The following is a 25,394-nucleotide window of genomic DNA, read 5'->3' as shown; positions in this document are numbered from 1 at the left end:
ATGTGGTTTTTAATCCAACCACTACTTTCATTGATAACAAGAATACATGGACCAGAGCTCAGAGCAAGTTCTCCTGCTTCCTTATCCATTTGCAATCAAAATTGTGCCAGTCCTATTCTTCTCCATGAATTTCTGCTTCTTTCAAGCAATCTAGTATGCAAGTCAGCATGGCTTCTACTTGCCATGTCACCATGATGGAGTACCTCTCCTGGGCTAACACCCTTCCCAGGCAGGCATGCTTATCTCTAGACAGACATCTTCATCCCTTGCACTGAGATAAAGGATCTCTCACCAGCATAAATTATAAGCACATGCTTGTCTGAGGTATCCTTTGCTCAAGTGTTTGATCCTTAATCTTCCACACATTAGACATTACCAACACTTGCTAGTTTAAATAAACCTCCACACATTTCGTATTCATCAGCTGGTATCCCAGAAGGGCTCAGTTGTTTATGTGGTGAAACTCTAGCATATGGTGCCAGCTTTTTCTTGCACCAATTCTAATTGCAAACACTGAACCTGTTCTGTAAAAACTGTTAATTACATGAAGCTAACACATATGTTTCAGATATAAGCTAAGGTGGTTTGGGCTTTTCCCTCCCCTCTCTTCTGCTCCCTCTTCTTCCCTGCCACCCTGAATTATACAACTGGGGTTGTAGGCTGACAGAATAAGCTACACACAGCTAAGGAAATAAGAGGGGAGAATATTCAGGCAGATGTAGCATACTTCAGTTCCACTGAAGTTCTTTGCAAAGTAGCAGGCTTAAAGTGTAATCTTCTGTGTACTAAGTAAACTTGGTGTTCATGATTTGTAGCTCTAATCCCCGTGAGTCAAATTTAAGATTTAAGGCTCCATGAAATTAAAAGAAACAATTACATGTGTTATTCCTTCAATTTCGTGTATTGAGGAGCCTTCAGTTGCCCCAATGATATTTTAACAGGGCAAAAAGAGGTTTTTAAAGAACACATACTCAAGAAAACCCTGCAGGTCAGGCCTAAAAGCAGAAGCTTCAGTGCCTGCAGGTTTCTCAACATTCCTGGAGACTGCAAGTCACCTCCAGATTCCCAGGTCTCCTACAAATGTTATATAGATGCTACACCACAGCTGAAGAAAAAGCTCAAGGATCCCAAATGAGTGCAGCCTTTGCATAGGACCCCAGTGACTCAGCCCTTCCCAGCTGCACAGAAGCACTGTGGAGTAACCAAGAGGACACTCACACCAGGGCCATTCTATATCAAGTTCTTGTGGTGCTCCTGGACTCCTCCAGAGAGGAAAGATATCTGCACCCCTTCCCCAGGAGTGCAGTTGGAATTTATGGCAACTATGACAGCACCATAAAGCCACAAGTGCAGAAGAAGCCTGTGCAGCCAAGTAATACACTTGTGAGCTTGGTATAGTATCAAGAATTATTGTGAATGTTAGCCAAGCTGATCTAGCCTTTAGGCTTGTCCCAGTAACGAAAGGGTACACCCCCCTTATTCCAATGAATCAACAGAAAACCAGGACAAAAAAGACCAAGAGCTTTTAAGTGCACAGCAGCACACTTTTACCTTATAAAGAAAACTCTGGTCCCGTGCCTAGATACTTATGCATCAACATTCATAACTCTTCCCAGCTAGTTTAAGTCTCTGAGCAACAAATAATTTATTAATTAGCGAAAGAGGGATGTTCAGACAGCAAACACAGCCAAGAAAAGCAACCCTCAGCCTGCGTTCATTCAGCCAAGTGCTTCAATGAAATGATTTGGAGAGAATGTCAAGAGCCTTTACCTGGAAAAAAAACATAGAGAGAAATTGCCTTCCTCCTCTCTGGTCTTACGAGACTAGACTAGACTAGGATGCTTAATTCAGCTGATGTTCAGAAGGTTGGCACTAGGCGTTCCCTCTGCAGGAAACTGAAAAAGCCAAGTGACATGGAGGGATGTCATTCAAAGAACAGAAGTTAGATAAGTAAAGGTGGTGCACACATGAGCTGGTCAGTTTCTAGACATCACTACATCACACATCCTATTGTGCAGTGTGTTCCCTGCTATTGCTTCTTGTATTCTTGTAGCCAGGAGGGGATTGATCTCTTCTCCCAGGCAACCAGCACCACAACAAGAGGACAGAGTCTCAAGCTGCACCAGGGTAAGTTTAGGTTCATGGTGAGGAGAAAGTTCTTCACTGAGAGAGTTATTAGCCATTGAAATAGGCTGCCCAGGGAGGTGGTGGAGTCACCATCCCTGGAGGTGTTCAAGAGGGGATTGGATGTGGCATTTGGTGCCATGGTTTAGTCATGAGGTCTGTGGTGACAGGTTGGACTTGATGATCTTTGAGGTCTCTTCCAACCTTGGTGATTCTGTGATTCTTGGTTTAGCACAACACTCAAAATGGTTGGTGCTTTCTATGAAACTTTCCATGCCTGGAGTCAGGTTAGTCTGTGAACAACTAAAATGCATTTTTCAAATGAGGGGAAAAAAAGGGGTGGGGTGGGGTGGGGTGAGGCACCTAGCTGTAGCAGGTACTACAAACAACTTAAAACTGCAGACTCCCTAAAGGCTGAAAATACTTCAGGAGGTAAACCTCCAAAAGGGCCCCCAAGCTTTGTAGAACCTGATTTTTTAGCCCATGCTGCCACGTTTCTGGAGGGAGGGTCTGTGTATTCCCTTAAGGTTGGTACCTTTACTACAATAGATCTGCACATTGTGCACAGCAAAAGGCACTTTTTAAATGACAGCAGTATTGCAGCAATACAGGGGGCTTTATCTGCAGCACAGGGAAGCTGAGAGAAGAAATCTTCATAAGCTCCAGAATAACAGATGGCAAAAAGAAGGAGAGTTCTGCTCTTTCCCATCATCTTTGTTCCTTGTCCCAGATGTCCCAGCATGCATGCTAGCCCTGGCTCTGGACTGTGCTGTGTCATCTCCTTGTCAAATGTCCATGCCGAGCTGTGCTCTTGCAGACCAGCACTTGCAGGGAATACTCAGGGACAGTCACTCATGAAAAGAGAGGGAGGTCCTTTAGGATGACTGCACTGGAAAGAAAAAAGTCTCAATGCATCAAAAATATGGCCAGATTTCCATTCAAGTATACAGTCTCAGGGCTTTTGAAATTGTCAGAAAGTGACTGAATGACAGAGCAGATCTTTTCCAAGAAAATATTTCCTCTCTTTAATGTCAGAAACAACACAGTCAGGAGACTTAGCTCAACTCCTTAATGCAAAGTGCTAGATATGCTTCTCTATGTAAACAAGCCTAAGACTGTGCTGAAGATGGCATGCTTCAGTAGTGACACAGCCTCAGCTTGGAAGCTTCCATTCTGCATATAAATCCAAAGGAATGACTTTACCATACACACAGAAGCTGCACCTCAGCCAAATGGACTCTCATGAAAACAGGCCTCTGGGTAACCCACTGTTTCTCCTGGCTGTACACCTGCAAATCATCTGACTCCTAGCTACAGTTTCCTGCCAGGCCAGAAGAGGAGAAATTCAAGGTAAAACCAAGGGAAGCTTATGGATAGAGGAACAGCATCTGTGGGATCAGAGACAACTGAACGAGAGTGCCTTGGGGCAAAGCTCCCTTTGTGTTACTCACACAGGGACAGCAGTTGCACTGCTTCTGGGTCACAGGGGAGTTTACAGATAGCTCATGAGTTAGGAGAATGAAAATCTGATCTGATCACAGTAGCAGCTGTCTTTATGTTCTCCACCTGGTACAGGAGAGGACTGACTTGTCCCTCTGGTGCAGGAAGAAGCAGGGAATGGAACACAACAAATCCTGCAGGAGCAGCCCTGCCTGGGGAGAGCACTCAGGGTGAAGTCTGCTTTGCTGCTGTCTGTTGTTTAGCATTTATTGTGCCAATAAATCCAAACTCCAACAAGGGGGAAAGCAGCACATCTTGACTAGTGTCTGGGCAGAGCAAAGAAAATGCCTGCTGCAACTGTAGTACAAAAGCTGTGAATGTGTTGTAGTGAAGATGGAGATGTTTTCCCATTGAGGTGCACCAGAGGTATAAGTGCTCTCTGGGTAAAGGGTCTGCAGGACTAAGGGGATGCTGGCATCTCCTGCAAAATCTCCCACCTTCTTTTCCCTCTTTTATTAGCATGCTGGAGCTTCTGACCTTTAAGTGTCTTCCACCATGGGCAAAGGAGAATGTCAAGGAAATGGCATGGCCAAGGTTGACCTCCTTCCCTACACTTTACTGCCCACACCTGCAATTCAGCCCCACATGATGTATACCTGCCACAAGGCACTGAACAGCATTTTTATTTCTCTAGAGGTTCTCTGTTTGTCATCTCCATGTATTCTACAAATGAGAATTAACTGTCATAATCCTCCTTTTTACCAAAAAGAGAACACAGCTTGTTAAAACCCTCAAAGAGAAGAGGAAACCCTGAGGACATATGGTGTGTGGCTCAGAAGTAGCCTTTGGGCAGGTGGCCTCACACTAAGCGGCCTGGGGTTGCCAGGTCCAAAGCTCAGAGACATCCCAGCAGAAAGACTGTGCTGTGGGCTGCAGACCTAAGGACAGCTCAGGTCTACACTTTAGGTCTACCCATAACAGACCACAGTTTTCTCTTCTGAGATCTTTTTAAATCCTGCTAATCACAATGAAAGCAAATGTCAAAAAGCCTACATTTTGGTTGACACAAAACCTGCCTTTTCCCACAGAGCTTTTCAGAAACCATGACCTATAAAAATCAATAGTTTGTTATTGACTTTGACTAAAAGGTGGATTGAGCTATCAGAAAAATCAGTCCAGAGGTACCTGACTCTTCCATTCCTCACTTCTCTGGATCATCTTTGCTCCAAAGCCCATATGACCAGAGAGGACTGAGCTTCTTTCTCACCAAATAAGACAGACCCTGTTAAAACCCAGCTACAAGTGAGTATTCTTTCTCTCAGCCTTCCTCCCATCCACAGCCACAGTGCCTGTACTTGTATGAACTCTAAATGCCAAGACAGATCTGTAAAGCTCTTCAGCCTCTCCATTGAATCTGGGCAAAAATAACTGTTCCAATTCATGCATGAAAGATAAGTGACAAACCACAGAGTGCTGCCATAAGTTTTCTGTTGTACTTTTGGATTTTTCTCTTTTGGTTTGTTTTTAAACATCTTCCCCCAGGGCTGTGTAGACACAGGAAAACATGCCACAGTCAAAGGATGTAAAAAACACAGAAACAGAACAAAAAGGTTCTTTCTTTGCTTAAAGGTAGACCAATTCACTTCAGCACATCACAAGAGTGTGTGAAAGTTACATACTACATAAAAATCTATCCCAAACCCCAGAATCACAGAGAACATATGAATCCATTTGGCTCTCTTATGAGCAGCTATGATTTCTCTTTCCCAGCCAGAAAGCTTAAAGGCACACTATGGACTAACAGGAAGTATATTCAATCCACGGTGTAAACAGTGATGAGCAAACCAAGAGAGGTTCTTTGTCTTCATCATGTGCAACTCTTTGTATTTCTTTAATTTGCCTGGTCACCCAGATATATTTCCTAAAAGCATGTAGTAAGGGCCTCAGGATGTATGGATTTGTTTAAAGCTCCTGCCATTGATTAAAGCATAGAAAGAACCTGATGCTTTGTTAGGTCCTATGGCTGGTGCCTGTCTGCAGGGGAGAGGTTACCACTCCCTATTCAGAGGGTCAGAGGATGCTTGAACACTGGGGCAAACAGGTGCTCAGACAGGAAATGTGTTTGGTTTATTGCTGTTTGTGGCACACAATGAGCTGCTGAATGCATCAAGATGTAGACAATATAAAAGAAAAGACAATACTTCCAGATTGTGTCTGAAAAGGAGCCAAGAATGGTGCTTTGTTAAAAATCCCTGAAAGAAGGGATAGGAAAGGTCTATGTTAAAACTCCCCAGAAGAAGAGACAAGGAAAGCAAAATGGGAGTTGAGTAGCTGGGTAATCCAGATACAGAGCAGGCTGACAGCGCTGGTTCAAGCTGTACATCAGTTACCCTGGGCTTTGGTAAGAGTCTATTACAGCTTTACGTGTACTGCAGGCTCCAGTGCCTTGGCCCAAGATGAATTCTTTGCTGTGGCACTGACCCAAAAACTAATTAAAGTTTCCAGAAATGTGGTATGAATAATATAAAAATCATTATATTGCCCCTCCCAAGCAGGTTTGCTCCAAGGGTACAATAACATGAACAGCCAGGGAGGTGCAATCCAGATGTGAGGAATTCCACACACAAAATACAGAAACTACTTCCACACGAATCCTAAGTTGTTATGGTATGTTCATCTCCTAGCTTGCCAAATCTACATAAACCAAGTTTATGGGAAGTACAGGCTTCATGTTTTCATTAATGTCTAATCTTTCTTTTGCACTCCTGTTCTCTGGAGACACTTCCTTCCCCATTGGTACAAACTACACAGAGAAAACACAACCCAGTGCTATGACTGCCACATTTCTGCCCAAGCAGAACGCAAGTCCTGTGTCCCAGACATCCTTACCCCAGGGCAACAGGTGCTATATGTGGTTTTTTTTACTCTCTGTGAAACCAGCACTGAAGGCTGATTAGATTTTACCTTTATCTTCTTTAAGAAAATCATGTTCCCTCTCCACTGATCTTGGAGCTTTCTTAATACTAGCTTTTCAGCTGACATCACATGGATTCCTTTTCCACAGTATTTGCGCAGCAAGTGCACTTTGGATGCTGTGATAGGATAGCTGTCATCTCCTCTGTGGCTTCATTTCCTACCTCATCCTGAAATCTTCAAATAGTTTCTTGTATTGATCTCCTACTTCTGGGGCAAAGGAGGGCTTAGTGAAGTTTTGTTTGGGATTTTAACTACATCTGCTGCCAATAATCATAAGTTTTTTCTGTTCATTCACCTCATTCTCTGATAGGTTTCAGATTCTTCCCTTTCATCTATTTCTTTCTGCTTTTTCTTTTCAGCTCTTCTCTCATTTTTCTTGCTTTAAGTTTTCAGAGCTTACAGCTATGTGCCTTCCCCTGTCTGTTTTATTCTCCACACAAAAAGACTTTCAAACGGGGCTTACAAGAGTGGGATACTCACGTCCTCTTAATTTATGTTGGTGACGAGTGCCTAAAATGACCCTTCTGAGACATTTAAGAGCTGGACAGGCAGTGTCTCAAAGCCAGAAGGTTTGCTTCACTTGCACAGAAACCTGTGATCCAATTGGGATATACAGCCATGAGGGAGGTGTCTCCCTTTGTGCATGAAGAAATTTCAACAGTCAAGGCGGGACTGTAAAAAACATCTTTAAAAGATGAGCTCTCAATCATCAAGAGTAACTGGAATCTCTCTTCCAAACCCCTGGCCTGGCTAGGGAATATCTGAGCAGCAGCAGTGCAGAGTCACAATGTTCCTGTGACCTTTGCCTACGCTGCTTGAGCAGCTGGGCTTACAACATCCTGGTCAGAGCTCTGCCTGCAGACACGCTGGAGAGAGAACACATTCTGGACATGCATCAATCTTAAACCAAGCCAAAAGACTCTTTGCATCAAATCACCTTGGCCAATGTGGCAGGTACCAGGGAGTACCATATGCCCAGTTTCTTTCCTGTTTGCTAAAGGGCAACATGAAAAAGGACACAAAGGTTCTCACCACAGACTTGGTCAATAAGTGTAAATACTCCAAACTTTCAAAGAAGGGAGACCTCACAAGTTTAAAGGAAATTATTTCTGCTTGCCAATAACCTCATCTTTACAGTATCACATCCTCCTGCAGCTGGCACCTCTGAAGTCAGTTTGTGGCTACCTAAGCTATTAGATTCTGTTTACTGAAGTAACTCCATCAGAGTCTCATGTTTTATGCAGGTCATAGATGTAGTCCTATTGATTTAACTTGAAAGAGCACCCTTTTTTCTGGTAGTAAGATGTTTGTTTTCCTACACTTTGCTGCCTTCCTTATTGCCTAACACGACAGCCTCTGCAGCTGGTGCAGGTCACCAGCTCTCAGTGAACTCCTGTTCAATGCAGGATGTTTGCATTTATTGATTCAGCATTAAGGGCCATTCTTGTGCAGATATATTCAGCCTTGCCAGTCTATACTCCATCTCCAGCTACGTGCTCGGGTTCAAGGGCATTATTCAGTGAAGATTTTGCTCAAACTAGCATAACCAAACCCATATCCCTGAGCTGCTCAAGGGGCTGATATCTAGAAAACACATCCACACTTTGAGGCTTACATCTCACACATGTTACAGTACGTGAAAGGCACTGCTGGAGTCTTCAAAAGCCATGGAAAATGTTTGGTACAAAGAGTCCATTTCTCATGAGGTAAAAGGCCAGCTCAATTGACAAGAGTGAGACAGCACTAGCAGATATCTCCTCTGCCTTCCTGGAGAGCCACAGTGGCTGCAGCAAAGAGGTTAAGCAAGGTTGTACTAACATCCTGCACTCAGGGATTTGGGAAGGGGTGGACTGCTCCAGTTAGGTTCCTGCTTTTCAGTGCGCCTTATATTTCTTTCCCTTAGTTCTTTTCAGTGTCATCCTAGCCTTCTTTATTTAGAACCACCTTCATTCTCAGGTACCTCAGGCTTTTCCCTGAGCTTGTAGTTCTTTCTGAACTCAGTGACAGGCAGGAAAATAATTATTTGGAAGACAGGCAGCAACCTCCACCTTCAAAGTCTCCCCAGTCTCGCTAAGTAAGATCCTTTTCCATCCTGACCCCCAGCCAGTCACGCAATGTCAGCAACCTTCTCCAAGGAGCCATGCTCCTGTGCAAATCCATCTGTGCATTACTCACATGGGCCAAAGCTGGAGGCTTTTTCTTATGAAAAATAAGGAGATCAAAGTTGGCAATGATACATTTTTTTCCTCAGCAAAATTAGTTACACAAGATGAAAATATCAATAATAACATAAGGCGATTAAACAAGCCACATTGTCAAGTTTGCTAAGAACAGAAGGTCTTAGCAAATGGCTGTCTGCTAGGTTTTAGACAACCATACTCACCAACAACGCTGTAACAAACAAACAAGCTCTAACTTTGTTATAGTTGCATGGCATCCACTGAGAAGCAGCCATTCATTGTGGGGATTTGCTCTATTAAACAAAGAGCACGAAAAGAGAGGCCTCCCAGTATCTCAGCTCTCCACTCTAACACTGCTGCCTAGATCTTCCCCTTCTCACCCTGGTTGACTGCAGTTATTTAGGAGCCACATGCACCCATGTGTTTTCCTCCCAGTGTTACACTCCAGAAAGAGACAAAAACCCATCCCTGACCTCTGCAGGGGAGATTGGAAGAAACAGGCACAACTCTGGAATTTTGCACTTCAAAAAAATACTGCCCCACTTTGCATCTGTTCTTTCCCTTCTACTCTTCATTTGCTTCAGTGTTACTTTGTCCTCACTTATGGTACTCAGGACCTGATCTTCACTCGGGAATTTTGCAAATGTTTGCATTTATGCTATGCAAAATGTGCTTAAAACCACAGCAACGAAGGATTTATACCAAGGAAGGATTTTCTCATTGTCCACTGATAATCTCTCATGCCAAACTCACTACAGGTTGGGGAAATGTAAAAGTCTACAGTTTTTGCATGGCAGGGACTATTTAAGCCTGCAGTTTTCCTTTGCTGGTGCACTGAAATCTTTTATTTGTGGGGTGGCAATAAAAGATGTGGAGAGAAAAATCTCCCCTGGCAACATGTACACTTGAAAGGCCCTTTCAAAGCAAACATTCCAGCAGCAAAACATACTTCAGCACACTGCATTGCCCTCTTCTTCCTTCCCTCACCACCTCCCCAGCCTATGCTCTTAGTACTGGAATCATAAATTTCTTTCTGCCCCATCTTGCAGAACTGTTTCACATCACCTTCATGCACTGGGCTGGGGAAAGCTTCACAAGCAAAGGTAATATTCTTTTACACAGTGTTTTTTGTTTCTTTGCAGTCAAGTGTTATCAGCTGGCCACCTAGAGCTCAGTTGGGGGGGGGGGGGGGGAAGGACTGGGAACAAACACCCCCACCCCACCCCCCAAAAAAAAGGTCATTATATTCTGAAATACTGATTGTATCAAGTGGCAACTAGATTGGAAGACAGCAATCATGCTGGGCTCAGGCGATTAAAAACTCACTTGGAAAATTGGCACTTGCTGAGCCTCTAAGGAAAGAAATGAATTAAGAAGGAAAACAATAAGGAAGGGCATGCATTAATTTTGCTCTGCAGTGGATAATGTTTAATGTAAAAGATCTAAGGAAGAACTGTGTGTCTTCAGGATTTTCTCTTTTTTTTTTTTGCTTCAGAAGAAAACCTGAGAGCCATTGGAGAGGGGTTGCAAATTAAATCCAAACAGTAATCTCAGAAGAAGCAATTTGAAAAGAGCAAATAAATAAAGCATATAAATGGGAGATAGCATTTCCTGCTAGGAACTTCTGATTTCTGACAATGCATCTCAAAGAACTCCCCTTGCTGGCAGTCCTGCTGGGCAACCTCTAATATCCCTTCCTCGCATAATGTAATTCCCCTCCTCACTGCTAAAGTGCACTGGGTATTTGCACAAGTAACTCAGTAAAGGATGACCTGCCAGAATGTCTATACAGTAGCAAGCCCTGTTCAGCTCTGAGATCAGCAGGGTAGAATCTCTGTGCGTACCACTTTTACACTGGGTTGAGCACATTGTCAGCACTCCAGAAATAATACATTTATGCAAGTCAAATAAACACCCAAATCTTCTTCAATCAGTATACATGCATTTTACTGCCTGTTCCTGACACCTGCAAGAGCTCATATATCTCTGCTTGTCATTCCCCTGTTTATTTACAACACAACCTTTTCTCTGGCTCATGAAAGATTTCAGATTCAGGCTCATGTTTAAAGGAGGTTTTATTCCATAGCCCAGGGCAGAACTGTGTTGCTCAGCCCATAGGTGCTCTCTGTCAGGAGCAGGCTGAATTCCATTTGAAGGCTCTGCAGAGTTCATTAGCTGCTGACCACATGGTACTAAAATGTATTTTTACAGTGTTGGCAGGTCATATCCTGCAATACTTCTCGCAGGAGTTGTTCTTAATGCCACCCAGTAAAGGGGGCTATTTGCACAGCCACTATGGGAGCAAACCAGAACAGGTGTGAGCATTATATACTCTGTAAAGTCTATCACATAGGTTTGCACAAATCTATACATAGCACAGGTCTGACTTTGCCATCCTTGCAGCATTACCCATGCCAGTTGTCTTTAAGAAGCCTGCCTCCCATCAGGCCAAACCCCTCAGACACACTCTTCTTCTGGACACCACACCTGCTTTGCGCTGATTACAGACACTGGGTCTCAGGAAACCTCCCACCTGGATCTGTCACTCAGTGAACTTGCCAGGCACTGCCACAGACATTTTCTCTGGGCACGTTCTGAGAAGCAGAGCAGGTGTCCAGTGGTTGCACCTCAATTTCAGACTGCTGCTGAAGGGTGACCTGCTGAGCCTTTCCAGGAGCCCTTCCTTCTGCAGCTCCAGAGACCATGGGAGATTAAAGCAGTGGGCCTGGAGGGAGTCACTGTGCTGCCAGTGGATCAACAGAACAAACCCTGTTTTAATCACTGCTTGACACTTTTGAGTCCTTTAAAGTCATGCCTGAACCATTCTGCAGCAGCCTAACTGGACTCAAAAAGGCAACTCTCTACCTCTCTAGCAATCAAATAAAGCTGACAGGCACTCTCTACTAGAATGTGTGATGCAGCTGGAGGAAAAAGCCACACCCCAGTGTGTGTCTACCCTTCCCTGTACATCATGCAAATGGCAAGAGAAATATAATTTATAACTTCACTTTGTTCCTTCATCCTTATTTAATGAGTTGTCTGATTCATTTATCCAATATTGAGCTACTGGGTTTTCCCCATTCCCCTCAAAATCCCAGAGACACCCCAGTCCTGTTTTGCAAAGGCACTGATGTGCCTAGCTGCATGTTAGTTCCCTTCTTGTTGCTGTTCCTCTGAAGGAAATCAAAATAGCTTTAATTCTGATTTCCAATTCTGTATGATAAGAAAGCAAAAAAACTAATAATTAAAACCACAGCAATTAAAAAAGAAAGAAAGAAAGCAAAAAGGCAAGCCTTCTAGCCCAGAGCTGGTTCCTGTCAATGGTAGGTACTCCTTATGTCAAATAAATTATCTGTGCTTCTAAGTGACGGTGGCATGTCAGCCTCATCGTCTCCATCCTCAGTTCCAATTAGGTATCTCAAGGGAACACATCTCAGAACATGTTACTGAAACACAGGTGTGGATGAGTTAAACCACAAACACATACACCAAAGCTACACTCAAATCTGCCTGTGACCCACAGAGCCAGAGGAAGGCGAGAGTTCGGCTGCCGAGTGTGCCGATCACCGCTGAGCACAAAGTTCCCTGCAAATAAAGCCCCTGTGTGGCTTGAAAGCCTCAGCATTGTATGTCCATTTTAATGTACATTTCTGGTGCCCAAAACACTACTGCTTACTCAAAATGGGATGCTCTGCCATCCGGAAAGTATCATTTGCTGCTGCCCAGACTCACTTCCCTCAACTATCACATCAGTGAAGAGGGCAGAAAACAAGGACTTTTTCTCATCTCATAGCTGACAGCTAATGGCTGTTTTAACTTTCACATGGAGCAAATTTTGCCCTGTGGAACACCTCTGTCATTCCAATGCCTTTCACACAGTTACATGACTTTAGTTGAGAGCACATTTTGGCCCCAGGGGTTTTGATGACAATGGGAACCTGAATTAATTTCCTCAGCCAGAATGATGGTTCAAGAGGCATAAAAGCTTCAGAATCCATGAGGTTCATGCATCCGCAATTAAAATATTTAAATGGCCAGCTGCATTAAAGTTTATAAAGCAGAGTTAATTTCCTACAGAAGTGCGAGGAAAAACCTCCAGAAGTTTGTCATTGTCTCCTGACAACAGCTATTTATTGCTACATTTGCTTTTGTTGAGCCTGGCCCAAGCTGTTTACTCTCTGCATCTCAGTATAAAATATTCAGAGTTTATCCTAAGCAGTGTAGTGATTCAGACTAATGATTGTTTCCCAGGACTGGGATTCATGCCCTTTGCATTTCTGCTCTCAGAGCAGCCAAATGCTAAGCCATAGAATTGTTTTCTTCCTCTGAAGCAGCAGCTGGTCTCTTGGAAGACACCATAAGCATCTCTGCCGAAATCTGTGTAATTGCACATGTCGGCGTGGTCTGTTCTTAACGTATCCTCGCCCAGACAAAACACTGCTTTCTCAAGCTGGCTTTGAAGACTGGGTGTGTTTAAAAATAGCTCCAGGAGGATACACACATATATTTTGCTACAAACTGTGTACAATGTGTACTGTGTACAGAATATTAATTCTTCAATATGTGATTTTGTGAGACTGCCTCGTTGGCATCATTATCGCTATACATGGAGCTGGTTTGTGTGCAAATATGATTCTAGACCCAAAGTTTTAGCTTGGCACAGTCATAAAACAATCCAGATTTCAACCTGTTGCTGTGGAACAAGAGGGGGGGGGTTTAAGACAAGTCTTTAATGTGCCATATGTGGTTGCCTTACTCTTTACTGACCATACTTTGTCCAGCTTGAAAACTAGTTAGCAGAGTCTGGTGAGCTGAACATCAGAGCCTCTAATATTTCAATGAAAAGCAAAATCCTTAATTCAACAGTTTACACAGTGTAGAGAGATCAGCTGTACTCTCCTGCTTATCTCTAATGGTTCATAAAGATGAACTTTGTAGGGAGGGCAAAGAAGGTGGGGGGACTGGTCAAAATAACCAGAAGTCACAAGAAGCTCTAATTTGTTAGTTTGATGGATTGCAAGCAGCTCAAAATATTTAATCGTTGCTCTAACTTAGACATACTTGACTACAGATACAAAGGACAAGAAGCACAGTCTTCATCAGTTTTTTTGTCAATAAAGCCTATTGTGCTAGGAGCATCCTTAATCATCACCATGGTGCCACTGAGACAGAGATCAGTAGCTTAACAAAGGAGGTCTAGAGTATCTGGGGTAAAGCTGAGAGGTAAGCCAGAACTCCTTCATCCCAAGCAGGAGCCTCACCTTCTAAGTTATCCTTCTGCTCAGCTGAGAAATGTTTCAGTGATGTAAACCTCTTGCTTCTGGCAGGCATCAGGGGTGTCATTATTTCAGGGCCTTTGTAATGGACTGCAGAGTCCTTACCTCCCAGCTCCCAGACATGGATGGAGATGAAGCTGACAGTGACTTCAGGTTGTTAAGAGCTGATTTCATGGAGCTGATGATCCTGATTCACTGGCACTAATCAGGTGGGATTATAAAGACAGCATGGGTAGGGAGATGGACTCACCGAATTAAACATTCACACTTCAAAAGCTTTCTGGTTGATCAGCTGCCTGCCCACGGCCCCAACCTGTTCTCTGTTCTGGGGCAAGACAGAGTGGTTAAGCCTCCAGAGCTGTCAATCTTCAAACTTTCAGCAATACTGAGGAAAAACACCACTTGAAAAATAAGATCTAGTTCAAAATGAATTGTGTAATAAGCCAACTGGTACCAAAGTAAATCCATCATGTCAACAAGAAGAGAGTATTTTCACTGCTTCCAAAAAGAGTGTGGACTCCTGGACTGCACAGATTTCTGCCCCAGTGACCACAAAAGAAAGCTTTTAGGTAATGCAGTGATAGATGCTCAAAAATATAGAGAGGGAAATAAGATTAGCTCCACTTTAAGGACATTACATTTTTGATCACCTACTTTAATAGTGAAGCAGCTGCAGAACTTGCAAATTACAAGCTCTGGCACTGTTTTCAGAGCTCCTGCATAAACAGTTGCATTTAACAACTCCAGGCAGGCACTTCTCTCTTTAAACAGTCCTAAGAATGTGCTGCAAGCCCCTACATCAGAAATCATTCTCAAAAAATCAGTACCATCTAAACTGGAGAACTGCAGTATCCTTCCCTCTCCCTAGTTGGTTTTCTATCCCAGTGGTTCCCTGTAGCAGTTACTGTCCTGGTATTAGAGATCACCACACCCAGCATTATTGAATAAAGTCCTCAGTCACTCATCTGCTTTCTGCCTGGAAGAGGAGAGAACCTTCCTCAGATTCAATCTATTTCAGCTCTTACCCTTCCTGCCTTTACACTATTTTTACTGCACATTAGACAAAGCCCACCTAGCTTCTGCTAGGAAAATTAGGTCTTCTATTGTTTTAACATTAATTATGGAGAGTTCAAGATAAGGTTTGTGTTAGAAAAGTAGGGGGTAGGAATGGTTTGAATTTTCCTTTCATTATAATTAGACAAGAAATTACAAAAAGGTGAAAAATAATTCATTGAAGTGCTTTCCTCTAGCAAGCCAAGAGGAAAAGTGCGTTCTCACTCAGATGGAGTTCATGGTATATTATTGAAGCACCATTGTTCTTAATGTATGCCTCTACCTGGGCACACTGAGCCTCTTTCTCTTCCACTTTACATGTGGGCAGAAATGGGCAGGATGAGGCTGTCTAACTCCCTACTGTTCAATTGAGGGCCCTTTCTGTTGGGGAGGGAAAAAAAAAGAAAAAGCCAAGGTTAAATTAGTCCATGGTGTAACTCCATGCAAGCCATGTGAATTACTGCACAGATTAATTTGAACCATCAGTCAATTCCTGTGTAACCTGCAAAGGACATAAAAACATGACTAATCTAAGAATGAACTAATTGGGCACTCTACCCAGGTAAACAACTGGACTAAGGAAGCTGTCCTTAGAATCATTTCCTCACTTGGTGCTACTTTGTGGGTGATGTTTGACTACCATGCAACTACAACCTTTACAGAATTTTTCTTCAAGTTCAAGCTTTAAAGGCACTTCGACAGGGAGGAAAAAGGAGTGCATGGACCTTGTTTAGAGCTTCTAAGCAGCTGTAAAGATTGTGCCAAAGCCCCTCAGGTTAGACTTCCCTCTGTAATAAACCATCTCAAGGACTTCCCTTCACTGCTGATGTTGGCCCAGCTCTCTATTTCCCTTTAACTTGAAGGTCAGTGGGCAGAAAGTGAAGTCCACTGTAACAGGCCAACAAAACTTTGGCAGTCCATCTACTTCCTGGCAGGATAGATGAGCAAAGGAGGTCCTTGCTATGGTACAACTGCTTTAGTCTTTTTTCTTCCAGGCTTTTTTTCCCCCACTTGTGAAGCCTGAGGCCCCATGGTTAAGCACACATATAGAAAGGTTCATCCCCACCATTCCTACAGCTCCTTTATCTTTCAGTGTAGTGCCCATCACCAGAGTGGCTGAATAATCTATGTATAAATTCTATCAAGTTTCTGCTGCTTCTTTCTCTTCAGCTTCACAACTCTATTTAGCTGTGGTTTGCAGGAAAAGTGGAACACTGGGAGAGAAGTCCTTCATGTGAGTCCATGGCAGGAGACCGCTGGAATTAATGAGACTCCAGAGGAGATAAAGACTTTTTCCATTCAGAGTCAACAGTAGCTTCAGAAACTACAGAAGAGGGATGGAGGCTAGGAAAAAGACACATTTCTCCCCCTTGTTTGCAGGTAAGGAAGCAAGATTCCAAGGGGAATGAGTGATTTATCCACACTCACACAGGAAATCAGCATGAGATATGGAAATTAATGCTGAGAAGCATTTCAGTGCCTTAATCATGAAGCCAATCTTTTCCCTCAACTGCCAACAGCATGCGAAGTTCCTTTTCAGTGATGGAATAAGCCTAAGAGTTTCACTGAGTTTCCCTTACAGTAATGCTTCCATCAAAATATTTCAACTTAAAATGGTTGGTCAGGGTTATGACCTTTGCCCAACTGTAGGGAGCAGGGACTGTAGTTGAACTGAGAAAGTTTACCTGAGCTAGTTTACCTGTAAGATGCCTGTAAGGATCAAGTCATGTTGAACTCAGAAACTGCAAGGTCAAAAAGTGCTAGTTGTGTTTCATTATATTTACCACTAATTAGGTAGGCTTTGAAATATGTGGACTGAAGTATTCTCTTGCTGGGAAGCTATTAAACTGTTAGGCTGAGGGGATATATGGCTTAGAACTGGAACCATTCACATCTCTTGCCTGCACATAAATCACTTGTACATCATCTGTTTGCCCATCTCGGAGCAGTGTTTATATCAACTTGCTCTCTAGGGTAGCTGCCCAGAGATGCATATTTTTGTATAAATGTGTAATAGCCTGGGCCAAAGTCTGGTTTGTGTTTAAACATTCTTCAATTCCTTGTGTCTGAATTGAAAACAATGGTGTTAGAGCTGTGATCAAAGAATTATCTCATTAATTGTCCATTAAATCATTAGCTATTAAACAGAAATTAAAGGTTAAGAATGCAACACTCTCTGTTCTGCCCAAAAGAATATGAACATCTCTTCACAGTATCACAGTACATTAGAGGTTGGAAGGGACCTCAGAGATCATCAGGTCCAACACCCCTACCAAAGCAGAACCACTTAGGGTAGTCCACACAAGAATGCATGCAGATAGCGTTTGAAAGTCTCCAGAGAAGGAGACTCCACAACCTCCCTGGGCAGCCTGTTCCAGTGCCCCATCAACCTCACTGTAAAGACGTTTCTCCTCATGTTGCAGTGAAATCTTCTATGTTCAAGCTTGAACCTGTTGTTTCTTGTCTTATTATTGCACACCACCAAAAAGAGATTGGCTCCCTCCACTTGACATCCACCCCTCAGATATTAATACACAATGATGAAATGCCACCTCAGTCTTCTCAAGATTAAACAGCCCCAGGTCTCTCAGTCTCTCTTCATAGGGGAGGTGCTCAAGCCCCCTAACCAATCTCTTCAATTACAACAAAACAATAAAGGCAGAATTAAGAGTGAAAAGGAGGTTAAGATTAAGCGGTTACATTCAAAATGCCTGACAACTCTTATTAGAGGGTTTAGCAGTACAGCCTACATGGAAAAGGCAACACAAATCTGGAAGAGAAGTCAATCACTGACTTGACCAAAGAGGCTTGTAAAGGGAATATGCATTTTTCTGGAAAAAATATGGGCACATAAACCCTGTACTAAATTTTATCTTGGCTAATTAATCATTATGGATTCAATCTCACAACCAATATATACATTTTCCAGTTGCAAAATTATGCCTGAGCAGCATTCAGGCTGAGAGCACCTCTCAATAATTTGTGACTGAAATCCATTACAATGATGCTGCAGTTTTCACCCAAATAACATTGCTCCAATTTGTAACACCAGGATGGGGAAGGATGGACTCAGTGAAAACCACAGGCAGACCTCTTGTTTTTCTTAAGTCAGTGTATTAGAGAGTCATGTATCAGGTCTGGGAAAGAGTCCCAGAGGCATTGTCTTCTGTCAGTGTTTGATATTCAAATAACTGCACAGAGCAGTCAAATGAAGGCCTGATTTATACCAACTTAGTCACTATCCAAAACAATCCAAACAAAAGAATTACAGTGCAAGTCTTCTCAAACCTGTGCAGAATTTTGGGCCTGTGGTTTTGACTGCTCTATCCAAGACGACTGAAAGGAATGGGAGGATACTCATCAGTTTCAAAGTGCTTTGGAGCAGATCTAATTCCACCTAGATATACAACCTCTTTTGAAAAAGCAAAAAAAAGGAGGATGGTCAAAGGGCAAAAGCTTTGCTTTCTTGAAGTATATAAATCTGCAACTGGAAATCTTGTCTCTGCTCACAGAGGTCATGTTGATCTTTATTTAGCTCCCAGGTTTAGCAGACCTTTTAAATTTGGGCACCTGAACAACTCTAGGCCCAGGTTTGACAGGGTATCCACATGGACAACTGCTGATTGTACTACATGGACTTCAGAGAGGCATCATTTTGAAATGCAACATCTCCCTAACATCCACAGGTACTAATTTAATCCCTATAGAGAACTCATTACAATCCATTTTCAAGTTCATTTAAAACAAGAAAAACACACTCCCAAACACATAATAAGACCAAAACAAAAGAACCCAAGCTATTAAAAATATTCAAAGCTCTCTCTTTTATGCCTAAAATAATGAAAGAGCTAAAAGCTGTGTGGTGCTGTCAAAAGTCATGCAGTCAATGTCTTGATAAAGTCATGCTAACACTATTTCCATCTCAGTGTCAGGGAGGGAGAACAAGGAAAACAAAACAGAGAAGCAAAGGCAAAACAAAAAATACAAACAACAAACACCCCCACATATCATTGTTTTTAAATGCTCAGCTTCTTGTTTTAAGAATATTCACAATGTGGTTCTTATTTACTATTTTCTGCTATGCTCCTGCAGTTCCTGGTATGGTTCAGTAGCTTTATTTATAAGAAAATCCTCCCTAGAAAGCAGGTGACGTGGCCAGAAGCATGCAAGAATCCTTGCTGTACACTGCTACAATATATTGCATTATTGCTACTAAATAATGGATGCAGAAAAGCCGCACAAGAACAAAGATCCCTGTGTGGGGAGTTAGCTTTTCCCCAGGGGGATGTACCAGCCAACACATTCTTTCTTGTCAGCACTGGCTGGCCAGTGAAGAAAGACTGGGACTGCTCTTTCAGCACCCCTGGTCTTCTCTCCTTTAAGGAACACACCAGCATCAGACTGTGGAAACCTGCTAACCCTGCACAGCCTCTGGAGAGCACTTGCCTCATCACAGAGTGGAAATGATCCACCATAGCAGAAATAGCCATGACTGTAAAACAACTGGTTAACATCAAATCCCAAAGGTGGGCTAGGCCCCAGTACAGTGGTGTTGGGAGGAGTAAAGCTTGAAAATTCTGTTCTCTAACTCCTGTGGGTTCCTTACCTTTATGACGTCTTCATCAGCTGATCTGCACTCGGTGGAGTCTGAAACGTCAACCACAGACCCATCCTCCTGCACAGCAACAACCTTGACTGGAACAGACACCGTCTTGCCCGTCAGAATGGCTGTGTTGAGGACTTCTGTGTCCTATATGCACACACACACACAAGCAAAGGATGGGTGTTAGAGAAGCATAAAACAATGGGAGTACCAGAAGAGTCAGGCTGATGAACCAAAGCTCAGCTTCTCACAGGGGCAGGAGCAAAGGAGTGACCCTTCCTTGCACGGACCCTTCAACCTCCCTGCAGCTGGGGGTTTAACAATTTTGTTAAGCCAAAAGTTGCATCTGGGCCATCAATTTCTAGTTCTGACGAACATGGATTTAGTCTTTTTGAGCCCATTTACAGGTTTGGATGCTGTGGCAATGAAATCTGTAATGCAATTCTGCAGGAAGGCACAGCCTGAGCTTGGCAGAACCATGGTGCCATTCAGTATGGTCTCCAAAGGGTGTCAGTGACTCTTCTCACTCCTTGGCCCCAACCATGCCAGTGATTTAGGAGGTGATTATCAAGCATTACAATAACAACATTTCTTCCTTACTGTTCCAGCTAACAGTGTTGTGAGTTGACCATTTTCCCCTTTTGGGACATAAATACATGATGAGAAGAACTATGCACGAGGTAGGGCACAACAAACAAAGCAATGAAATCCAGAGACATTTCTTTTTATCTTTCTCTATCAAAATCCCACCTAGAGATGTTTTACCACATTCATCTCTAATCCTGATGAATTCATAGTGCTGGGACTCTAATGACTCCATTAGCACAGCCTTCCTCTGTGTCTCAGTGTGGCTGCAGTTTGATTAATTACTCCAAATGAGTACTACAGATTGCTACAGAGGTCCCTGCCTTGCGTAAGCAGGTACGCAGGGGTGTGCAGGCTGGAGGGGAACAGTCTCCAAAGGCCTACAGAGCAGCTTGTCTCCACTTCAGCAGTGCTTACTGGAGGCCCAAACCTTGTCACACAGCCAGGGCCAGGAGCAATCTGCGTTTTTCACAAAGCCTCAGCTCAGCCTTCTCAAAAACCTGCAATAGGAAGCACTGCCTGGAATCAATCCGCTTTTCATTTTTCACCTTCCATAAAACTAATTGCTTGCCTGTTGGGGGGGGGGGGGGAGGGGGGAGAAGAAAAAGAAAAGAAAAAGAAAATAAAAAGAAAAAAAGTTGCTTCAAACTAATCTAACTTCAAATTCCATTATTAGAATTGGTGGAAGACGAAATGGATTTCAGTGAAAAATTTGATGGCAGCTTGCATAGGAAGATATATTCACTATCATTTGCTTCTGTCTGCTAGCTAGATTGATAGAAAATAATGGGCATTGACCACAAGCTAAGGACAGCTGGAGAAGACCAATAAATACTTGCAACTAAGATGTATTATTAATCAATATTCGGAAACTTCTACAAAAAGCGCGCTGAATGAAATGAGTTGAAGGACTAATAACACTAGTGCCAGCTAACTAATGTAGTCTACTAGAGTTTTATGGGCAGTCATGTTCCAGAAAAGCATTTCAGCAGCTACTTAAGTCCATTTCTGTTCAGAACAGCACTAAAAGTACGTGCTTAACTTGACACTTAGTCTTCAATGTGATTTAAGCTTTTAAGTGTTGTCCTGAATAGAGATGCTAGAGATGAATAATACCTCATGAAATAAATATACTGTCTTTGTTCTGCTCTCTGTGAGGCACAAACCAGACGTTTTACTCAGTAAATAACTGTCTAGTTTTTGTTTATGCTGAATGGGCTCATATATAACCAGCTGCCATCCAAGAGAGGAGGACACTAGGAAAAGGAGAAGTATGTGACAAAAGTGAAAGTGTGAAAGAACAAGTGTAAAGCCTTGACAAAGCCTGGGGTTTGAACAAAACTGAGAAGAAAATGCAATGCCTGTGGATGAAAAAATTTAGAGCCACCTCAGGTGAAAAGAGGTTGTATAAGACAGACAAAAGGAACCTGAGAGTGCTTCATCCACATGTCCAGAGAAGAGGTCGCTATATTGCATCAAACCAACAGCAAATATCCCAGAAATCCTGAGCCCTCTTTGCAGAATAAACATGTGCTAGATACTTGATGAAGACATGGTGGTCCTGTGTCAAAGGGCTCCCAAGAAGCAGTTTGTAAGTATGCTGTTTCTAAGACATTCTTCATCACAGAGTCATCACAGAGAGTGCATCAGGGGCAACAGTACTTTTGCCAAGGTCACAAGGAACAAGTGACTAATTCTACTTCCAAATGCTCTCAGCATAGCTGTGTCATTCCTACATGTCAGAGGCAGGCAGCGCTTGTACACAATTAGTCTGATCCAAAGCCCTACTGAGTCACAGACAAAAGGATTCTTTTGACTCCGGTGGACTTGGAACCAGGCTCACAACAGGCCTGAACTAAATTCTCCCTTAGTTTTTAGCACTGCTCTTTGTATCACCCTTGTGTTGACCCTCATGTGTGACAAAGGATAAACAAAACCTCTAGCCTCCTTTTAACTCTTGAGTGCTGCTTAGCTACCAGGCTGAAGTCAGACTTTGATGCTCTGAAGGATAACGCAAAGTTTATAGACATTTGCTTCCCTTTTGTAAATTCCCTGTGAAGATGAGCATGAGAGAAGAGATCTTAGACAAGATACCTGGTGGTTACACTACTTGTGGGCACTCTGAAATATGGTTGTCCTACTCTGGACACCAGCAGAGTCCTGAACCTTCCATCCTTCCCAGCGTGCACAGGTACCCACCATGCTAATTAACTGGTGCTGCTTCCCAAGCCCTACACTTCTCTGGTAAGCAATTCTGCTATAAAAATCAATATTTCAGATGCCCAATGCCTGGATCAGGTGTTACACAAATATAATAGGCTGTGTAAAGAGCTATTTATAGACTGGGAAAATATATTTCCTCTGAGGATGAAATATGAAAGCAGAACTGAACTAATTGACTGCCCATTAGATTTATAAACAGATTCTTTTTTTAGTGCATCTTCAGCAAGTAAGAGCATTTCATCTAAACTCTGTTAGGCTTGTTTTCTATTTCTGTGGTAGGAGTTACTGCAGAAGAAAAGTGTTGCCAAACTGAAGATACCTGTGCTGGTTATTACTGACAGCATCTGAAATGTAGAGAGGAGTAGTAATTTTGATTTACACAGGCAGGTCCTCCCACATGGCACAGCATCAGTGAAACATCTGGAGCAACACCCGGGAACAATCAGCACAAACCTCTACCTGCTGACCCTGCAAGGTCCCAGGTGAAAAACTGGAAATCTCTTCTTACATCTTTTGTCAAGGGTTTCAGCTGTCACATCTTGACCAAAACATTCAGTTCAAGCAGCCAGGGTGGAAGCTACACATTCATATTGCAGGCTTTATCCCTGAATGATAATTATGTGCGTGTTTATCTTCAGCTCCTTTTCTGTACCTGAATGCATTAGCACTTCAGCAGAGCTCTTCTTAATTACAACTGTAACCTGCTAATAGCCTTTCTTTGTTGTCTGAAGGAATCTACTTCTTATCCAGCCTAGGCTAAATTAAAATTTAATACAACATCAGGTCGCAACAGAACTAGGAAGCAAATGACAGCTGTTTAATTAAAACCTAAAGCTGATTAGATGGCACTACTGAGAGAAATACTCAAGAGGAAGAGCAGAAAACTACTGAAACTCAAGGCCAGGATAATGGCTTTATTTAAATATGAATAAACCCTGCACACAGCCATAGTAAATGTTTGAAAACTCATTGCTTTGGACAAATGGGGGCGGGGGGAAATGTGAATGCATGTCAAGAGTCATGATAGAGCTGTGATTACTACATTGCTGTTACATACATATGTGGCCAGAAGCAAGGATTACTGAGAGATGACTGAAATAGGTAGACACAAAGCAACTGAGGAACTCCAGGCACAAAGTTCCCAGTAATTAGTCTTTAGACAACACCACACTGATGCAAGTCTTCCTTTGGTGTGTGGCTCTACGGCAGCTCATCCAGCTAGTGTGAGCAGACATGATGAAGTATTTCTCTCCTCTTCTGGTTGAAAAATGAAAGGCTTGGAATAATAGAGGATACATCTCATAAGAAAGCCTTTCAGAAGCTGGACACAGGTTACTCAGACCCCAGCCCAAACTCACTAACACATCTTCCCTGCCCCTCTGGGAGCAGCCAGCATCCTTTCCATGAAGTCTGGCACAGCACAAAAGCCCCACGCCAACCAGTTTATCATGACAGATATCATCCTTGTGATTAATGCACAAGTTAGAATGTGGGTTTTTTTCAGAGGTTAACACAACATGCTACAGTACAGCAAACCCAATAAACACTCAATTGTAAATCAGGAGGGAAACCTAAAGCCAACCCTATTCCACTGACAAATGCTACAGCTAAATGCCTTTTGGCATTTAGTTGAAATTATTGTCTTCAGTGAAGAAGGTAGAGAGCTGAAACATTTGTCTGCAGAATTGCATTCCTTCATTATTATTTTTTTTTCCCCAGAGTGTACCTTGCAAAAATACATTTGTAATACTAGAAGGAATCTTTAGGAACCTGTTCTCCTGCCTGGGAATGGCATTTCTTCAAAAAATGTAAATTATAGGGCAGATTGTGATGTGTGGGCTGGGCTAGGGGAGGGTTTTTTATTTGATAAATTATTCATCACCTTTTTCTTAGATCAAAGAGCAAGGCAATATAAGTCCATTAAGCAAGCTTAATATATAAATTAGATGCTTTGCTAAAATTATTATAATCCAAAGCAATTCTGTACTTTTCCCCCCTCATAGCTGAGCACTGTTTTAGGTTTCCAATACATTTTAATGAAGCCTGGTTGCTAGAAAGCTATTTATATTTTCGACCATTATATCAGGTAAGATAAACCATTTTGTCACCCAACAGTGAGAACAAACAACTGGGATTAGGTGTTTGTGGATCATTAGGAAAAATGAACAGTTTTGCAAAGAGCTCACATTGTTTTCTGACCCTGTTTCCTCCCTACATTCATGCAATCAGTTTACTTCATGCCAAGGAGCCAGACTTCAGAGTAGCACTAGCAAGAGTGCTGCTTTCTATTTGTAGGCTGAACAACAACCCTGCCTGCCCAGGACTTGCTTCAGGACTACAGACGCTGTGAGTATGCAAGGAATTACATTACAAGTCCTAATGAAGGGCTGAACAACAGCTAATTCCTTATTCTGCAAACATTATTTTGATGGAGCCACTTGTGGAATCAGCTCCCAAGTTTTCAGGTGACAGAGTGAGGTCTGAAGTATAGCCACACGGGAGTCCTCCTGCCCTGACAAGCGCACCTGCTGCTAGACAGTCACTCCTGCTCCCCTCCTTGGAAGTTGGACTTGATGATCTCCAGAGGTCCCTTCCAACCCCTAACATCCTGTGACCCTGTGATCCAACCTTCCTCTGGCTGTTTCCTCATTCCAGCTTCCTAGCCACCATATCATTATAGGAGTGATCAGTTATGACAGATGGCAAATCACAAATACTGCAGGATACTGTGTCAAAGTTAAAGGTCATTCTTTAACCCCTTTGCTCACCAGCATAATAGGTTTACTTTGTATTGAGATCCCAAAGGAGGAACAGACAGGTGCATATATTCTGCAGGAGAAATTAATTACTGGAGACTGAACTGTACAGGGAGGTTCTTAATCACCAGTTCCCACAGAACGATGTAAGCAGCAACCATTAGCCTAATTGAATATT

General features: G+C 42.7%; 1 protein-coding gene across 2 annotated transcripts in view; it reads right to left on the bottom strand.

Annotated features, from left to right (window-relative positions):
* TMEM132B (transmembrane protein 132B) overlaps nt 1–25,394 on the bottom strand; it is a 260,331-nt gene that overhangs the window by 22,384 nt on the left and 212,553 nt on the right. For both annotated transcript variants that reach the window (XM_054173165.1, XM_054173164.1), the window contains exon 5: nt 19,656–19,799. In XM_054173165.1, the coding sequence (XP_054029140.1) occupies nt 19,656–19,799 (144 nt within the window). The remainder of the gene's footprint in view (nt 1–19,655; nt 19,800–25,394) is intronic.

This window comes from Dryobates pubescens, chromosome 25 (assembly GCF_014839835.1).
Source record: "Dryobates pubescens isolate bDryPub1 chromosome 25, bDryPub1.pri, whole genome shotgun sequence".
Taxonomy (NCBI): domain Eukaryota; kingdom Metazoa; phylum Chordata; class Aves; order Piciformes; family Picidae; genus Dryobates; species Dryobates pubescens.
Note: the sequence above shows the minus strand (reverse complement) of the source record. Positions and strands in the feature narration are given on the sequence as shown.